Below are 17,065 nucleotides of genomic sequence, written 5' to 3' on the forward strand. Positions count from 1 at the left end.
TCGGTTCTCCTTGCTGGCATCGCCGACAATAGCCCCTGTTCTGCTTGCATAAGAGTACGGGGTACTGTATGAGGTACTGCTATCTCAGTGTCAACCCGCCCAGGGCAGGCGCCTCCAGTAACGCAGATGAAACAAGCCCCAAGCGCCACAAAGTCGCATCCATGCGACCTCCTGACTTGCAACCGGCAGGTGTACGAGTAAGCGCGCACGGTAATAAGTCTGCCGCAGCAACAAAAGTTGGGTCATTTCGACTACGAGGTACTCATTAACTCCTCTTTACCTCGTAGTCACGGTGTCACTCTTACTCTGACATGCTTCAACCGTGACGGCCGACAATCATGGCTATCGACATCAGCCGAAGTTCCATCCCTCTGTTCCAGTCGCGGGACCGGCTGGAGCTCCTCAATGACATCGACAAATTCCGCCAAAATGGCCTCGCCAACCTTCCTCAGATCGTCGTGTGTGGCGACACCAGTAGCGGGAAATCGTCCGTACTGGGAGCATTATCCGGAATTCCATTCCCAGTCGACAGCACCATCTGTACAAGATTTGCCACAGAGATTGCCCTTCGGTATTCCTCCGATGAGACTGTAACAGGAGAGGCATCTATCAGTCCTGGACCAAGTTCCTCCAAAGACCAACAAGCTCGCACTGCATCATTCCGGAGGGCAGTTACAAGCCTCGATGCGATCCCAGTCATCTTGCGAGAGGCCGAGGAAGCGATGGGAGTTAGTGGGACTGAGGGCATCAGCCGGGATGTGTTGCATTTGAAACTTCGCGGTCGGCCGTTACCCAATCTCACTTTGGTGGACCTGCCAGGCCTCATACATTCTGCTGAGAATCGGGACGACGTAGCCGAAGTAGAGGACCTTATCAAACACTATTTCGAGCAGAAAGAGAGCTTGATCATGGTAATCGTCTCCGCCGAAAACCCGATTAATGGCCAAGGGCTCCTGACTTTATCCCAAGAGTTCGATCCCAAGGGCGAGCGTTGCATCGGGGTTATCACCAAGCCAGATACCCTCCAACGCCCAGAAAAAGCTGGAATGACTTCCAAGATCCTAGAACTTGCACGGAACCAAAACCCCGTGTTCAACTACAAACGTGACTGGCAAATCATGAGGTGCCTGACAGATGATGAGCGCCAAAGGGGCGCCGATAGAGATAGGATTGAGTCAGACTTATTTTCCCGGGATCCGTGGGACAGCTTCGACAAAAAAAGACTTGGAACAAAATCACTGCGGTCCGCTTTATGCGAATACCTAGAGCAACATGTTTTGCACGTCTTACCCGAGCTTATCAAGTCTCTAGAAGGGAAGATCGCCTTAGCGAAATTATCTCTTCACGAACTAGGGCCTCATCGAACGACCCATCACGAACGGAGGCAATATCTTATCCGAATTAGCAGACGATATGTGCAGCTCGTCCAAGCTGCCTTGAATGGCGACTACTCCGACTCCTTCTTTGGCGATTGTGATTCTGCCAAAAGACTGAGAGCAAAAACGATGGCTCTTACTGATGAATTCGAACATACAATGCTCACGCGGGGTCACGTATTTGAAGTTGCAGATGTTACATCTTCCCAACCAACGTCCTCTGATGAGCCCCAGCGCATAGCCATGGCCGATGCTCTCGTCAAAGTCGGAAAGCTCATGGAAGGCTATCGTGGCCCGGAGTTACCGCTGCTCTTCAACCCACGTTTGGTTGGGGAACTATTTAAAGAGCAGTCCCAAAATTGGCCGACATTCGCCTCCAAGTATACTGTCGCCATATGTCGTGCTGTTCAAGTATTCCTCCGCAAGGTCATGGATTCTATCTGCCCTTCGACCGGACGCGGTGGAGAGTTGATACTCCGCGAAGTCTTTCAAGATGCCATTCAAAACCATCGAGACGAATTGGACAACAAGGTTCTCGAGCTGTTCACGCCACACACTGGTTCCTTTCTATACTCGATGAGGGATCGACTACAGGTGAGTTTGGAGAATGTACGGAGCCAAAATGGAACATGGGGTGATGTCAGTGTTGCAACAAGCGATAAACCATCCTCCTTTCCCGGCATAGTTCAAGCCACCGGCTCTAATGAGGATCCTCGCTTGACAGCTCTTCAGCTCTCAAGGGCATACTATAGCGTTGCTCTTGAGACCTTTGTCGATAACGTGGTCGTGCTCGGGGTTGAGTCCTGCCTGCTGTCGAAACTTGAGGAAATGTTCTCCCCAGAGACTGTGGCAGAGATGAAAGACGATAAGCTACAGTTGCTCGGGGGCGAAACTCCAGAAATCATTTCTGAACGCAGAAACCTTGAGGCGCGCCTGAGAACACTCGAGGAGGCGTTGAAGAACTTTCGAAGGCACGCAAGCCGAGAATTTGGGCTTGAGTTTGAAGGAGCACGAGGAGCACCCCCAGGACCGGTCTCAGAACCACCACCGAGTAGTTCCACAGGGAACGACCGACCTGAATCCCTGTCTTCAAAGCCTGCTAGCGTCGATGCGACCCCGGTTTCTAGAAATGCAACCTCAATGGTTCATTCCCAAACACCGCAGCGACAACCATTAACCAGCTCTGCCACTGCGCCTAAAAATGAGTCACCATCAAACCAGAAATCAGGCACCAATACGTCGGGGACTCCAATCACTGATGTCGAGAACCGCTCACCAGCCCAGACCAGCCCCTTGCCTAAGCAGAAGGTTTCTCAATCTCCATTACCCTTTAAGGTACCATCTGTGACTGTTGCAAACGACAAATTATACGGGTCTATGGCTATCTTCGGGGGCTTTGGATCGCCGGCCACCACATCGGCGGCAGAGGAATCATTCCCTTCTAAGACAACGGCACCATCCTTCAGTGGATTCAGCTCTACTACAGGCAGACAGGGCACCACTACAGGTGAATTCAAATTTGGCTCTCCTACAGGTGGATTCGCTCTTGGTTCGGTTGGGGCGAAAAAGGACGAAGGAAGAAGCTCAAGCTCTCCAGGCTCATCCGTAACTCATGACAGGCCGCTACCTCCGTTCGGTAAGTTCATTTCCAACAGATAGTATTGCGCATCTACTAAGTATTCAGACAGGCTCCCGTCAGGTCAGATGACCTTCGATTTTCAGAAAATCACGCTTCCAAATCTCTCCCAAGGAGACCTTCCGCTCGGCCTCATATCTTACCAAATGAGCCCGCTTAGAGATCGCTTTTACCACGGCCCGGAGCATGTTTTCCTTCATAAGAATCCCTGGAGCCTTGACCGTTGCGAAATATATATGTGTCTTGCCGCAAGCCAATCGGAAGGTAACCAGTGTTTTTCCTTCGAGGTAAGTGTTTTCAGAACCCCCCGTCTCCCCCATGTCCAGCGTGTATCTCACCACAACTTCGCAGGAGATCCGCCTCCAAGACTATCAAGGCATCTTCAGTGACGAAACCAAGGAATGGGTGGCCAAAAACTTCCCACATGTGGCTTGGCTTCCATATCATACCTATATAGAATGGGTTAGAAAAGCGGTCGTGGAAGGAGAAATAAGGAAAGGGGCCAAACTGGACTTGAAGGCCAGGCGAGCCTGTGTTCGAGGTTAAATATTCTCACTCTGACATTGCTCAGATATGACACCAATGCCCAACGTCTAGGTCGCAAATGGCAAGGATGGACAATGCTGTTGCTCGTCAAGAACTGCCTAGAGAATAGATGTCTATCTAAGAGCAATGTCAGGCAAGGCTTTCGAGACAATTTCTCCACACACTATTGAAGCTCGCCCAGCCTGCCTGCCCGAAACGCTTCAGCAATTCAACTTCCCTAGTAGTATCAGCTTCAACTCCGCTCAAATCGTATTCTTGAGCAGGATCATCTGAAAGTCATGGCTTGCTCGGGTCTAGTTGGCAGAAGACGCGCAGCCAGCTATTGAAATTGAATGGGTTTGCAAAACCCAGCAGTCTTTCGTTCTTCACATCCTCTTGCGTTAGGGCGGCGACGTGCAAGAGCGCCGCGTCTTTTGACGTCAACGAACTACGAAGCACCGAATTTCTGTAGAAACCTGTACGCGGAAGTGGAATTTCACGATTCGCCTTCTGAACTTGCTCCACCCCAAAGCACTCCTTTCGTGTGTATTACACATAGCAGATTTGCTGCCAGCCTTTGTAGACATTTCTAAACCATGACTTGGCTCTCTCTACTTATCTCCTTGTCATAGCGACATAATGAGGAGCCTCAGCGGTTGCTGGACTTGCCGACTTCGACGGAAAAAAAAATTGCGACGAAGAGCACCCCATCTGCGACGCATGTGCTGCGCTCCATATCACGTGCTGCTACGGCCAGGATAAGCCAGAATGGACGGATGGCGGAGCCAGACAACAGGAGACCACTCAGCGGAGCGGATCGCCGATGCTCCCGATCAGCGTACCCAGGCAATGTGAATGTCGCCCTTGATTACACAGGTGAGCGCGAAACCACAGCCTCTGGATGGCCTGACGCTTGCCTCTTCATGTTCTACCTCGAAAATCTCCTTCCGTTTCTATTCCCTTTCCACCGCCCATCTCTCACGGAAGGGGGCAGATCCTGGATCCTGGACATCATGATGACGAGCCTGGTCGTGCGACAGACTGCCCTGTGTCAGAGCTCCTATTTCTTCTCTCTCGCTCTGGGAACGACCAACTGCCACGTAGCTTGGGAAAGACTGCTCAAGCAGACGAGGGACGCTTTTGAAACACTCAGACAATCGCTGCAGGCCCCCGATGGGCAGCAAGCCACCCGAGATCATCTAAGTGAGGCCGTAAGGATCCTAGCAGGCGTCATGCAGTCCCAGCGGTTCGAGATCTCCGTATCGAGCTTTGAGAAGTATAACCCTAACCCTTTCATCGTGTTCTGGACAGTGCTAATCTCATTGACGCAGCAGGGTCTTGGTCAAGCTTCGACATTGTTATGAGTCGCCTCTGCACGTCCCCGTGGACGCTGCCTTCCCAATATATCCAGGCTCCCAGTGCTGAGCAGGCATCCTTTCGCAGCCCTCGTGATATTCGACGACATAATTGTCAGCACATCACTACAGGAGAAACCTATTCTCTATGACTACCACCACAGCCTTCTAAAAGGTACCGACCCATCTGGACCTTCAATCGATCTCGAGGCTATTTCCGGTTGCCGCAACTGGGTGCTGCTTCAGATCAGCGAAATTGCCGCGCTCGACGCATGGAAACAAGGATGCAAGAGGGCGGGAGCCCTTGATGTTGTGGAGCTTGTCGGCCGCGCTGGGCCGATCAAAGATACGTTGGTTACTCCACTTGCACAACACGAAGCCAGTTTAGTTGACGCCTCAAACAGAGCAAACAACATACTGAAATGGCTTGTTCACTCCTTATTATCGCGGCGAGCGGCCAGAACAATCCGCGGGCGTGAGCGCGACACGCGATCTCGCTACTTGTTTTAGAAGTCAGGGAGAACTAGTGTTTCTCATTTAGGGGGATAATCGTGAGAGTTATGAAGGAATGACTCATGGAGTAATTTGGGCTCCTCGATGCGGTCATATTCCAAGACTCCCTCGACCTCTCGCTGACAAACTCATCTCGGTATCAACTTGTCTGCAACTCCGATATGTCAGGTGTACAGGTGGTTATTACCATGAGAAATCGAACCAATCGATCGACTCGAGTTAGAGTTGCCATTTCATACGGATTTTCGAACGATATTTTAGGGAAAGAGATAACGTGGCCGAGCTAGTATTTGTTAAATGGCGACATAAAATCCACTTATCATGTGGAATGCCTTGAAGGACGTCTTTCAACTCGGAGCTTGAAGCCGACATAACCCTCGTCCTCCACAAATGTGGCATGCCACGGCACATTCCCCTCGTGGGCCGCCAGCTGTGCATAGAAGTCTGCATGGGCGTCCCCGTCGATAGCCATTCCCTTGAGGGCCCCGTCCTCGTAGCGCTCATCGGCGCAGAAGGATCTTCAGAGCACGACACAAATGTCAGAAACTGAAAGAGTGCAAAGAATCAATCTTTTCGTCTCGGAGCACTCACCGAAAGCCCTGGGTGGAATACAGGTTGTCGGCAAGCCCGATCCAGTACGCCGAAGCGGACTTGCCCATGCCCAGAGTCATCATCATCGGCGAGGGCACAGCGCACACGTTCAGGATGTTGCCCGTGTATATGAACGTCTTCTTAGCCTCATTCGGCAGCGATGCCCATCCGCTGACAGCCTGCTGCGCGGCCACGTAGGGGCTGATAGTGTTGACGATCAAGTCTGACACGACTGTCTCGGCCGGAGTCGAGAGCACGGACTCCTTGACAGGTGGCAGCGTACGACCTGCGGCATTGTAGACGACGACGCTGGAAGAGGCACGGAACTCGTCCTTGACGGCGGCGAATAGTGATGGGATCGAGTCCGGCTTGGAGAAATCTGCCTTGAGAGAGAGGAAGCCCCTCGGCCGTGTTGGAGTTGCTGCCGCTCCTCGACGCAACCGCCACCTTATATCCATTGCTGGCGAATTTCCTGGCGACAGAGGCTCCGATTCCAGGGCCGAAACCGAGAATGAATGCAACAGAAGGGGCTCCCATTTTTGCCTAATGCTTTTAACTGAAGCTGAAGTGAAGACGGGCTTTGCCAAACACTGCCAAGAAGCTCAGATGTCGAACAGAAGAAAGGCCCCGTCTTCCACCCAGAGCAGTTCATACTTTTTATATCTCCTGAGGGTGCTTGGGCCTGTTGCGGTCCCCCATCTCCCCTCGACTCTTCTGTGGTTACGACTTTTGCGATAAATGGATTCTTAATCATCACGTCGCACGAGGCTTAGTATGAACAATGGAAGACGAATGTTGAGTTGGGAGAAACGCTATTGTGGCTGTCATTACTCGGCATAGAAGGTACAGTTCCGAACAGGTCCACAAGACCCACCTGCCGCGCAGTATACCGAGTGGATACTTGGTACATATCTAAGCCGCGCGTGACAGGGAAGTCCACCCATGCGCTGCGTAAATGTCCACTTCTACAGTGCGCGCTCAACTTGGACGAAGATACAATTTGTCATACGCCATCACTAGGGTTGTGTTGCATTACATGAAGTGAACGATTTTGCGCGCCCCGAGCGCCGCTGGATGTCACATCTTACATGCCACGGCAGCTTTCAAGATCGCTTCGCTTGTGGTGTTATGCCTGTGACATGGAATATGGGAGAATATAAAAGACTCAGATCATGCATAGCAATGTTAGCTTCCCTACCGCGCACATTCTCTTCTCTTCATCGCCCTTTCCATCTACAGGCAAACTACGCAGCATGATATCCTTACCAGAAACATAGCAGGCCACGCAGCTGGAGGCAGATACGCCATCCCAGACAGCAACACTGAGCGAAGGTAAGGGGTACTTGAGAACAATAAATGCCGGAGTTTCGTTTTTCGCTGATACGTAAGCCATTAACCAGATGGTGAGCGCAACGAGCCCTCCGAAAAGATAGGAGACGTCTACCCTGCCGATGCATTCTCTGTTCCGCGACAGACATTCTTAGTCGGAACTCTGTGTACAGGGTATGGGTGCAAGCATAGTCATGACCGTAGTCAACTATCGCATATCGCTGGGCCTCGGCCTCGCCGGTACCGTCGAAACCAATATCAACCATGGCAAATTGACCAGGTCCGACATGCTTCACAACTACCGTGATGCTCTTTGGTTTGCGGTTGGATTAGCCGGGCTTGGCTTGATCCTTAGTCTCTTGTTCGTTTCCAACGAGCACTGGAAGAGCAGATCTAAAGCATGAGCTGCGGAATTTCTACAGATTTAGAGACGCAATGTATATGGATAGCAGGAGCTTCTGGAGCTGGGGCGGAGAGGCGAACGTGGAAAGTAGATTCGCGAGTGTTTTATGAGTCTGCCACATGAATGTCACCCCCTAGTCCATTCCAGAACTAGCCCGGAGGCACTTTGGCGTCCCTCTCTTGCTTTAGTTAGTCGAGTCCGAGTCTTCCTAGCTCTCTTCTCTACTCTTAGATAGACACTTTCATAGATAAGGCTTTGCCGCAAACACTCGGTTAATGTGACCGACTCCTCCTGGCCTGCCAGCTGGGTTCATTGTAGCGAGCACACAGAGAATTAGAAACACACAGCTTGCTTGTTCTTGTTTTATATAGAGTCAATGGCGAAGAATGACCAAAGGTAAGAACTCCTTCGCACTACGTTTCGCGTCTCCACAGAATCATTCTGATATTTGTTTCTTTTCCGGGTCAAATCCGTCGGCTAAAGGATCCGAAACCTCCATGGGGGCGCTTCCATGGGAGGGAAGGAGAGTCATCTTCCCATTTTCAGACTAGAGCGTCGAGGTGACCTTCTTAGCTCGGGAGCCAGAGGGCTGGTTGTCATGGCATATTACGAATACCTCCTGAGGCTTCTTACACTTTGAACCCTTCTTGCCATTGGCTGCGGATTCTGACTGCTGTTGCTGCTCTTCTTCCAATCCCCCTGATTGCTGCCCTCATAGCTCGATCAACCGATAGCCTGGCTTATTTGGTTCTCCCTTGACCTTTGCAACTCGCATAGAACCAGCCATCAGTACTCGACACCCCCGATGGATAACTTGTTCAAAGTGGCAGGACAACTGGCTGGAGGAAGACAGGGCCAGGGCCTCTCTTCTGGTAGCTCTAGTATTATGCACAAAATCACGGATGCAGTAAGCGGGCAGAAGCATGAGGGAGACGGACAGAATCCACGACCTTACGGTACGCCCACAAAAACAAAGAGGAAAAAACCCCCCCCAACACACTGCGGGATAGCCATGTTGACACATGAATGAATGCCACAGGGGCCTTTCCCGGCCTTGTGGGAGGCGGCCCTGGCCCGGATCCTCACCAACGCATGCCGTACTCCTCCGGCAATCCCACGGGACCGTACTACTACGACGCGCAAAATGCCAGACACGGAGAAATGGGCGGCAACCACCCGTACGGAAGCAATCGCCAAGGACATGTAGCTGGAGACGAACGTATGGGTCCCTCCTTCTCCTCTTCCCACGGTCCCGGCTTCCGAGGTGGAAGCGAACATCTCTACTCAGGCGGACATTACGACGAGCACAGGGACGACTTTGGTGGCCCTCCACCACTGCAGCAGACCAATACCGTTTACTACGGCGGACAGAAAGGCCATAGTGGTGGCAGCGGCGGTCAACCGGGCCCTTACTACGGACGCGAGGGCTTCGACCGCTCCCATGGCTTCGAGGCCCGCGAGCACAGTTACGGTCCAGGTGCTGGCGGGCACGGCTATGAGCAACACGGATACAACAGACAGTATGAGAACGATCACTATGGCGATAGACCATCTGGACACAGCCTGCAAGGACACAATCCGCACGACGCGAGCAACCAGCATGGCTACGAGCAAAGCAGGTACAGCCGACATTGATACGACCAAGATCGATCTCATCTGAACAGAGACGACGGCGTATGAGTCACACTTAGTCTAGCCTTACATAGATGCCTACGTTCCTTCCGTGTCAGCCTCTAGTTAAGAGGGCTGCCAGTCATTCGCTCTCATCATGCCAATATTTTAGCAGTCTATTTGTGACCAGAAACCATTTCTTCAATATGTGATGAGGCACTCGCTGGTTGAATGGTGAGGCTGTGAATGCCATGAGTAGAAAGACAATGTCGAATTATCGATGCAGGCTGCAGATACTGCACATGGTTGTCCTTGACGACCCCGTAGCCAACTTCGATGTGAACGATCACGATCACTTTCGAGTCGCTCAATCGGGAGACGTGCACCTCGTGACAATCTGCAACGCGTTCGGAGGGTGATGATATCCTGATTGATCTCATCGGTGTTGACGTCCTGAGGATCAGCTTCCATGGTGATGCAGGCGGCCCGCCACGGCCAGTGGGACCGCCGAATGCGGAATGATGGCCGTGTTGATAACGGCGACAGCTAGGTCGGCCTGCAAGCTTCGGGGAAATCGGTCAGTCAGACGAACAGAGCCGAAGCGATGACACCGAGCTTGCCCACAGCGTCACCGAGAGCGTGCAAGAATACTCCTGTCGTGTTCAGGTCCTCATTTCTTGCCATTTCCTTTGCTGCCGTCGCTTTGCATATGTATAGGTAGATCACAGGTTCAGACCAGTCTTCAGACGGAGACGGAATCGATGGGGTCGTGACGAGTGGTTGGATTTCGGTGCCATGCCTGCTATTCCTAGGGAGTGCGTGTGATTGACTAGCTTGCAATGACATCCGGGCACAAAGCCGTGGGGTGGACCGACATCTGTGTGAAGGTCGGAGCCCGTCTGCATTCACGTGCGTGTTGTGATAGCTCTTGTATATTTTGTCCGTTGCTGATCTGGTAAGCCGTACAGCTCAGGTTTCTCATGCCAGTGTAAGAGGACTATGCCGAGGAAATTCGAAGCGAGGCCATGGCAGCCAACCACAAGAATCACTATCGGGTTGGAGGCTCTTGAGGTTCTGCGAAGCGTTGGATAGCCTCGAGGAGGATCGGCATGTAGAGAGCGATGGGAAATACTCCGTTGATCAGCGCATCGAGTGTCTCAGCGAGTTATTACTAAAACACGGTGTCTTGGTTTTGTCACAATCTTGGAGACACCGAGCGGAAGAACATACCCCGTATGTGCAAATACGAGAGGGCTCGCGTGTTGTTGCGACTCGGATAGCCTCGAGGCCCACCAGCAATGACAAAATGCCGTTGAACTGATAAGCGGGGAAGGAAGAGATCCATGAGACAGCTAGGAAAGGAAGAGATACCAGGTGGAAGGCATCGGCAACGAGTGCAAGGGAATGGACGCTGAGGACCGCAAGATGTGGTATGGTAAGCTGGTCGAGCAGGAGAATTGATTAAAGCTGTGGGCTTGACCACGATCAATTCCACCAAAACGAAGAGGATATCAAGGCCAAGCGGCAAGACGGGCTTGGTCGGCTGGACGGACGCAGAGAGCCATCCTGCGTACCGGCGAAACGAGCAATCCTGAGGACATGCGACCGACAGAAGCTAGAGGTGGCAAGAGAAAATGCAGCAGCTGCTCAGAAGAAATTTGCAGGTCTCTCAGAAGCAAGGATCGCGGATCGTGCAGGTGAAACAAATAATTGACATCGAGTCGCAGCTTGTTCCTAGGCCGCAGGCTCGTGAGTTTCTAGGCTCGCAAAACTTGCCGGTGATTGTCCGTGCTTGCCCGGCGAAGGACAGAATTAATTAACAGTTGTCATTTGTTGCCTTGGCCCTTCGGATTTGCCGCGTATCAGTCATGTCTGTTCGGCGAAGAACAGTGCGTCCGGGCGGCTTAGAGCATCGCTTGCTCTTGTCCCCGTGCATCTTCTGGCCATCGGTGTCATCATTCGGTAGATTGTGCAACACTCGTTCTCGTCGACTATAAGCCGTTTGGCCAGCAGCAGTGGTGCAATTTTCGAGCGCAGTGCCAAGTGCCAGACGCGGTTGCGGTTGAAATTGCCCAGTCGGGTCTAGATCCGTAGCGCAAGTACAGATTGTCCATGCCAACTCACCGTCTCCGAGAAGCCGTGATAAGGCCTTCGGTTGTAACATCACCCCATCCAGCACCATCAACACCAACCTTGTTGTTTCCCATTGCCCAATTCCAGAACCGAAAAGGAGAACCCGACAGCTTGCGAGCGGACCAACATGACCTCCACCTGCGCAGCCAAACCTACCGATGGCCCCAATGATTGCTGCGGGATTCCAGGGGCGAGGCTTCCGACATCGGCTCACGGCGCTTCTTGTTGTACTTCGACAAGCTCGGCAGCAGCAGTATCGAGAGTTGACGGAGACGTCATAAATCAGTGTAGTGAGGACGATAGATGCAATGGTAAATGATCCAGTATCCCACTCTGAAGTTTTGCTGATGAAGATTCGAAGAAAATTGCATCAAGACTGCCGCCGCCATCGAGTGCTCCATGGCGTGCGCCAATCAGCAGGAGTGTTCCAGCGTGACAGACAGCGTCGAGCCCGACGAAAAGACCACTCGCCATGAGAGCTGCGACCATGCTCGTGGCCGCCGCCACCATGGTCATGCCGAAGAGCCCGAGACGAGCAAACACGTCCACATCAGCGCAGCTCACGAGCATGCTCATGGCGACGACGGCACCCATCTTGATGAGCCTTGCACCGTCCACCTTAAAGCAGCCATGGAGAAATATGCCACATACCTTGAGTCAGCTCAGTGTATTTGTCGAAGCATTCTGTCTTCAGCTAGGCGAATTGAGTCCTGCCGCACCCCGCCTCCCGCCAGTAGCGTCTCCGCGTTCAGCACTTCCCATAGCCATCATCTCAACATGAAAGAGCACGGGTCTATCTTGTCTCGCCGCCGTTTCAAAAAGGTGCCAGAGGAGTTGGTACCAACACAACCCGAGATAAAATGCTGTGGTGGTCGTGAGAGCCTTGATAAGGTTGAATGTGAGAGTGCGACCGCTCCCAAAAAGACTTCGATGGACATCGAAAAGGCAGCAGGACTGTCACACATTCTTCTCAACGTCACTGGAATGGACTGCTCTGGTTGCGCGAATAATCTGACGCGAGCACTTCAGGCCGCGGTCGGTATCAAAGACGTCAAGGTTACCTTCATCAGTGGAGTTGCTGAATTCCGCCTCGACACCGAAATCAATACCCTAGACAACGTGATCCGCAGCGCCCAGAGGGCCACTGGATATAAGCTGACGCCATTCTCCTCCGATACCCAGGGTATCGACGTTATTATGAGTGCGGCGGAAGCCAAAAAATTTCGAGACAACCTACCGCATGGTGTCGAGTGCTGCGAGAAGCTTTCCAAGACAACATATGAAATCAGCTATGATCCATGCGTGATTGGTGCCAGGGACTTGCTCGGTGGTATTGACGGTCAACTTGCTCCTGCCCGGAGCAACTCTTACCTTGACGAAGGGAAGCGCAGGCTCATTCGGGTCTTTGCTTTGACCACCGCAGCCTTTATCCTTACAACTCCAGTTGTTGTTCTCGAATGGGGCCGTCCTTCCGGTGTTTCCGAGCATACCACTCTGATCGTCGCCGTGATCCTTGCCACGATGGTTCAAGCGATTGCCGTTTCCGAGTTCTACATTCCTGCCATATCTTCCTTGATATACAACAGAGTTGTAGAAATGGACATGCTTGTGGTCATCAGCATTACGGCCGCATATGTATATTCTATCATGGCGGCTGGTCTCTTCTTCAGAAGCGTTGATCTGGAGACTAAACCATTCTTCGAGACAAGTACGCTGTTGATCACGTTGATCCTGCTTGGTCGGCTCCTTTCGGCCTGGGCTCGTAAACGAGCAGTGAAGGCGGTGTCGTTGAGGTCCCTGCAAACATCGACGGCTATGCTCATCGACCAGACCACAGACCAGGCTATTGAGATTGATGCCCGATTGCTTCAATACGGAGACAGGATCGCAATTCTGCCGCATTCCCGGATCGTGACCGATGCTGATGTACTTGGTGGAGCGAGTGAAGTAGATGAGTCAATGCTCACGGGCGAGAGTATACCCGTTTTCAAAACCGCCGGGAACTCTGTCGTGTCAGGTACAATCAACGGCGGTGGAAGGTTGACGGCTCGGGTATCCCGCCTGCCAGGGAGGAATACCATTACTGATATCGCCAACTTGGTGGAACAAGCGCAGAGCTTCAAACCCCGCGTCCAGGACTTGGCTGACAGGGTAGCCGGATATTTCGTCCCGATTGTATGCACGGCAGCTCTCATTGTCTTCACGGTGTGGGTTCTGGTTGCACTAAAGGTCCGACAGCAATCTGCAGGCGATGCCATCGGAGTTGCTATAGGCTATGGCATTGCTGTGATGGCCATCTCTTGCCCCTGTGCGTTGGGGTTGGCGGTTCCGATGGTTCTCGTGGTCGCTGGAGGGGTGGCTGCCCGTGGAGGTGTGATTATCAAAACCGCAGACGTCATCCAACGCGGATTCAAGGTCACCGATGTGGTTTTTGACAAGACAGGAACCCTCACTGAGCCAAGCCTCGAAGTCGTACAAGAGTTGATCTTTCCCACAGACCAATATGACAAAAACACCATGCTCTCTTTGATCATGACAATGGTCAGGAGCAATAAACATCCCGTGTCCGAAGCCGTGGCCAAGGCGCTGGATGCACGGAAAATACAAGGCGTCGAGATGGAGGGACTAGCATCCATTCCTGGCTGCGGAGTTGAAGCAAAATGGAAAGGCGTAGTCATCCGCGCTGGGAATGCAAAGTGGCTCAAGATCAGCGATACAGATCAGACTGTCGACTTCGCAGCCCAAGGATTGACCATGCTCTGTGTCACGATCAACGGCGGCCTTGGGGCAATATTCGGCCTCAAGTCTCGGCTTCGTGAAGGAGCGACTGTTGTCATTCGAGAGCTCCATCGACGCAAGATTGCTGTCCACATTGTGAGTGGCGATGGGCGCAGGGTGGTGGAGGGCGTAGCCGCCGACCTTAACATTCCTATGGAGAATGTCGCTGCAGAAAAAACTCCGGCACAGAAGCAGGAGTACGTTCGCCAACTCATGGACGCTGGAAAGACCACATTGTTCTGTGGAGATGGGACAAATGACGCCGTCGCGGTGGCCCAAGCCGATGTTGGAGTTCAAATCGAATCTTCATCCGACGTCACGCGTGCCACAGCGGATGTTGTCCTTCTTCGCAATCTCGACGGCGTGGTCAATTTGCTGGATGTGTCGAAGGCCGCATTCCGGCGCATTGCCTTCAACTTCGTCTGGTCGGCCGTATACAATGTGTTTGCCATCCTACTCGCCGCAGGAGCTTTTGTCAAAGTTCGCATTCCTCCTGCCTATGCAGGTCTCGGCGAGATGGTCAGTGTGTTGCCGGTCATCGTTGCGGCATTGACCCAGCCGAAGGTGAAGGCGAGGAACTGAGTTGCCGTTCGGTGTGAATGGCACAAGGAAAGCGTTCCTTTCAAGAAGAAGTCTCGTGGTGATTGCTGTTTCCGACCACATGTCACTCTTTCCATTGAGGAAGTTATGCCCAGTGCGATCGTTATTTAGTAGACGTCGAGAGAAAAGCCTCTGGGAGCCTAGGTGATTCATTCTTTTCTGCGCCCGAGCCAACAGTGGCCGCAGCACAAAAATATTTTCTCAATCAACTTCTGGTGTAGTAACGAAGTACGGGAACCATAGGAGTTGATGAGCAAGCACCTTGTACTGGGTATGCCAAGACCAAATTGAGGACCTTAAAAAGTGAAAGCGCTGGTTGCGCCATCCAACAATCCATCTAACTCTATTTGGAATAAATAGAGGCATGCCATTGGATGGCTCAGCCACCAAAAAGCGGCGACATGCCCGGCTGCACCGCCACAGCTGGCAACTATCTCCGATATTTCCGAGTGATCTATCAATCCAGAGACGAATTCGCGTCGATTTATTAGTCGTACAGACCACTACATATGACTTCCTTCTCCACGCAACACAGTTCATGGCGCCGGACCTCTGGGCAACGACACGACCTGTCTTTTATCCTCTCTGATCTCCTGCGATAGCCCCTGGACTCCTTCTGCAGAAGCCGATGATGCAGAAACCTGCTTTTGTTCATCTTCCTGACTTCCAGCATTTCTTTTCCGCCGGCGGAAGAAGCATGTATACCTCACTCGCTCCTTTCTCCTCGTAGCCGAATCCTCTCTGTGCATTCTCTTCTTTTCTGCAACCCGTTCCAGCTTTTCGACCTGGGCCCTTGCGTGTCGCAGATCCCTTTGGACCTCTTCCTCCGAAGCCACTTTATACCGCAGCCTCAGGATCACCGCCGCGAGAATGACAATGCCGATCTGGACTATGAATTGCCATTGGCCAACAGCCTGAACTTGCTCGTTCGGCTCGCCATCTGAATGGATATACGATTCAATCCATATAATGAAAGCGACAATGATCAGGGGTCCTAAGACCATGACTCCGAGCAGAACACAAAGTGTTAGAACGTCGATGACGAAATGGGAGACGGGATGCTTGTGTATTCTCGTGACTTTGGCTGCGTGGCGGAATCTAATGTTCCGTATCGATGCGAAAAAAGGTATTGGATGCTGCAGAAAACACTTTGTGCTCGACCAACCAGCTCTTATGTCAGCCTTGAAAGCGCCAAAGATCTCCCTCCGCCGAAACCAGAGCTGAAATGGGCGATGGATAGGGACCCTCGAAGTGCAAAGATTCAATCTCCCGACGACCAGAAGAAATAATTGTGCGGCAGTGAAGCCGGCAATCGCGGTATAAACGAGGGGTTGGAATTCATCGCCTTCCCACATATTCCAGGTATGCAGACTCCTGCCAGGTGCATCTGTACCGACTACTGTCGCCCTTAGCCGCGTTGACTCTCGTAGGATCTGAGACGTGTTGAAGCATGGATAGAAGCAATTCGTTGAAAGATTCAACCATCGTTCGTTGTCGATGACCGACGGTCCAAACAGACCCCAGACGGTTGAATTCCAAGACCCGGCCCAGTATTGATCGTCCCAGCCGCTACTTTGCATGGTGTTGCCATCCACGATGCCTGAATAACAGAAGCGATATTGAGGGGGTCCAACATTCAGAGTCGGCCAAAGGACCAGCACCGATATTGAGCCTGCAAGCATAATTATATTCCAGATGAAGATCAGCAGATGGAGAATTCGACTGGTTCGAGCGGTGCTTGACCAACACTGCAGCGGCAAGCCCACGAGGTACGCGGTAATCACAATGCAAGTGACTGCATCAATGTCGAGCTCCAAGTAGTCAGGCTGCACGGGAACATTGGTGGTGTTCGTCACAAGTGCTTGCAAGTCATCCGAGATATCTGTCAGGTTTCCTGGATCCAGATAGGCTATCGTGACATTCTGGGCAGGCGGTAAGCCAAGATGAGCGGAAAGCAGGATAAAAGCTTCAAGTGAAGCAGTGGCGGCATATGAGACTGCGGCTCCGAAGATGATGTGGGCGACCCAACCATGGCTAGGCGTGATGAAGCTCAAGGCCAGGAGGACATAGTAAAGATATCGTGGAGTCGGCGCGTATATATCGCTGATAGGGTAATAACAGGTGACCTCTTGGGCAATGAGGGGTTGATCGAACGAGATGTTGGTTACTGCCATTCCTGGAGGGAGGAGTTCCGGTGGTCGAATAGGCGGAGGTA

General features: G+C 52.2%; 7 protein-coding genes across 7 annotated transcripts; 4 read left to right on the forward strand and 3 right to left on the reverse strand.

Annotated features, from left to right (window-relative positions):
- Positions 1 to 338: 338 nt before the first annotated feature.
- A1O5_06900 (uncharacterized protein) lies at positions 339 to 3,035 on the forward strand (the record flags this gene model as incomplete). Its single annotated transcript, XM_007747490.1, has 1 exon — positions 339 to 3,035. One exon carries the CDS (start codon positions 339 to 341, stop codon positions 3,033 to 3,035), a length of 2,697 nt encoding a protein of 898 aa, XP_007745680.1.
- A 1,734-nt stretch (positions 3,036 to 4,769) lies between these two features.
- Positions 4,770 to 5,402, forward strand: A1O5_06901 (uncharacterized protein; the record flags this gene model as incomplete). The annotated part of the gene is made up of 2 exons (XM_007747491.1): positions 4,770 to 4,894; positions 5,057 to 5,402. 2 exons carry the CDS (start codon positions 4,770 to 4,772, stop codon positions 5,400 to 5,402), a joined length of 471 nt encoding a protein of 156 aa, XP_007745681.1.
- Positions 5,403 to 5,724: 322 nt separating this feature from the next.
- Positions 5,725 to 6,454, reverse strand: A1O5_06902 (uncharacterized protein; the record flags this gene model as incomplete). Its single annotated transcript, XM_007747492.1, has 2 exons — positions 5,725 to 5,923; positions 5,997 to 6,454. The coding sequence occupies 2 exons, from the start codon at positions 6,452 to 6,454 to the stop codon at positions 5,725 to 5,727; spliced, it is 657 nt and encodes a 218-aa protein (XP_007745682.1).
- A 2,079-nt stretch (positions 6,455 to 8,533) lies between these two features.
- Positions 8,534 to 9,363, forward strand: A1O5_06903 (uncharacterized protein; the record flags this gene model as incomplete). Its single annotated transcript, XM_007747493.1, has 2 exons — positions 8,534 to 8,684; positions 8,768 to 9,363. 2 exons carry the CDS (start codon positions 8,534 to 8,536, stop codon positions 9,361 to 9,363), a joined length of 747 nt encoding a protein of 248 aa, XP_007745683.1.
- A 956-nt stretch (positions 9,364 to 10,319) lies between these two features.
- On the reverse strand, positions 10,320 to 10,752 carry A1O5_06904 (uncharacterized protein; the record flags this gene model as incomplete). Its single annotated transcript, XM_007747494.1, has 3 exons — positions 10,320 to 10,495; positions 10,570 to 10,656; positions 10,711 to 10,752. Coding segments are annotated over 3 exons (305 nt in total), but the record flags the coding sequence as incomplete, so codon positions are not given.
- A 1,119-nt stretch (positions 10,753 to 11,871) lies between these two features.
- On the forward strand, positions 11,872 to 14,832 carry A1O5_06905 (uncharacterized protein; the record flags this gene model as incomplete). The annotated part of the gene is made up of 1 exon (XM_007747495.1): positions 11,872 to 14,832. One exon carries the CDS (start codon positions 11,872 to 11,874, stop codon positions 14,830 to 14,832), a length of 2,961 nt encoding a protein of 986 aa, XP_007745685.1.
- Positions 14,833 to 15,386: 554 nt separating this feature from the next.
- A1O5_06906 (uncharacterized protein) lies at positions 15,387 to 17,024 on the reverse strand (the record flags this gene model as incomplete). Its single annotated transcript, XM_007747496.1, has 1 exon — positions 15,387 to 17,024. One exon carries the CDS (start codon positions 17,022 to 17,024, stop codon positions 15,387 to 15,389), a length of 1,638 nt encoding a protein of 545 aa, XP_007745686.1.
- Between the last annotated feature and the right edge of the window lie 41 nt (positions 17,025 to 17,065).

The sequence above is a fragment of the Cladophialophora psammophila genome, assembly GCF_000585535.1.
Source record: "Cladophialophora psammophila CBS 110553 chromosome Unknown aczJe-supercont1.10, whole genome shotgun sequence".
NCBI lineage: Eukaryota > Fungi > Ascomycota > Eurotiomycetes > Chaetothyriales > Herpotrichiellaceae > Cladophialophora > Cladophialophora psammophila.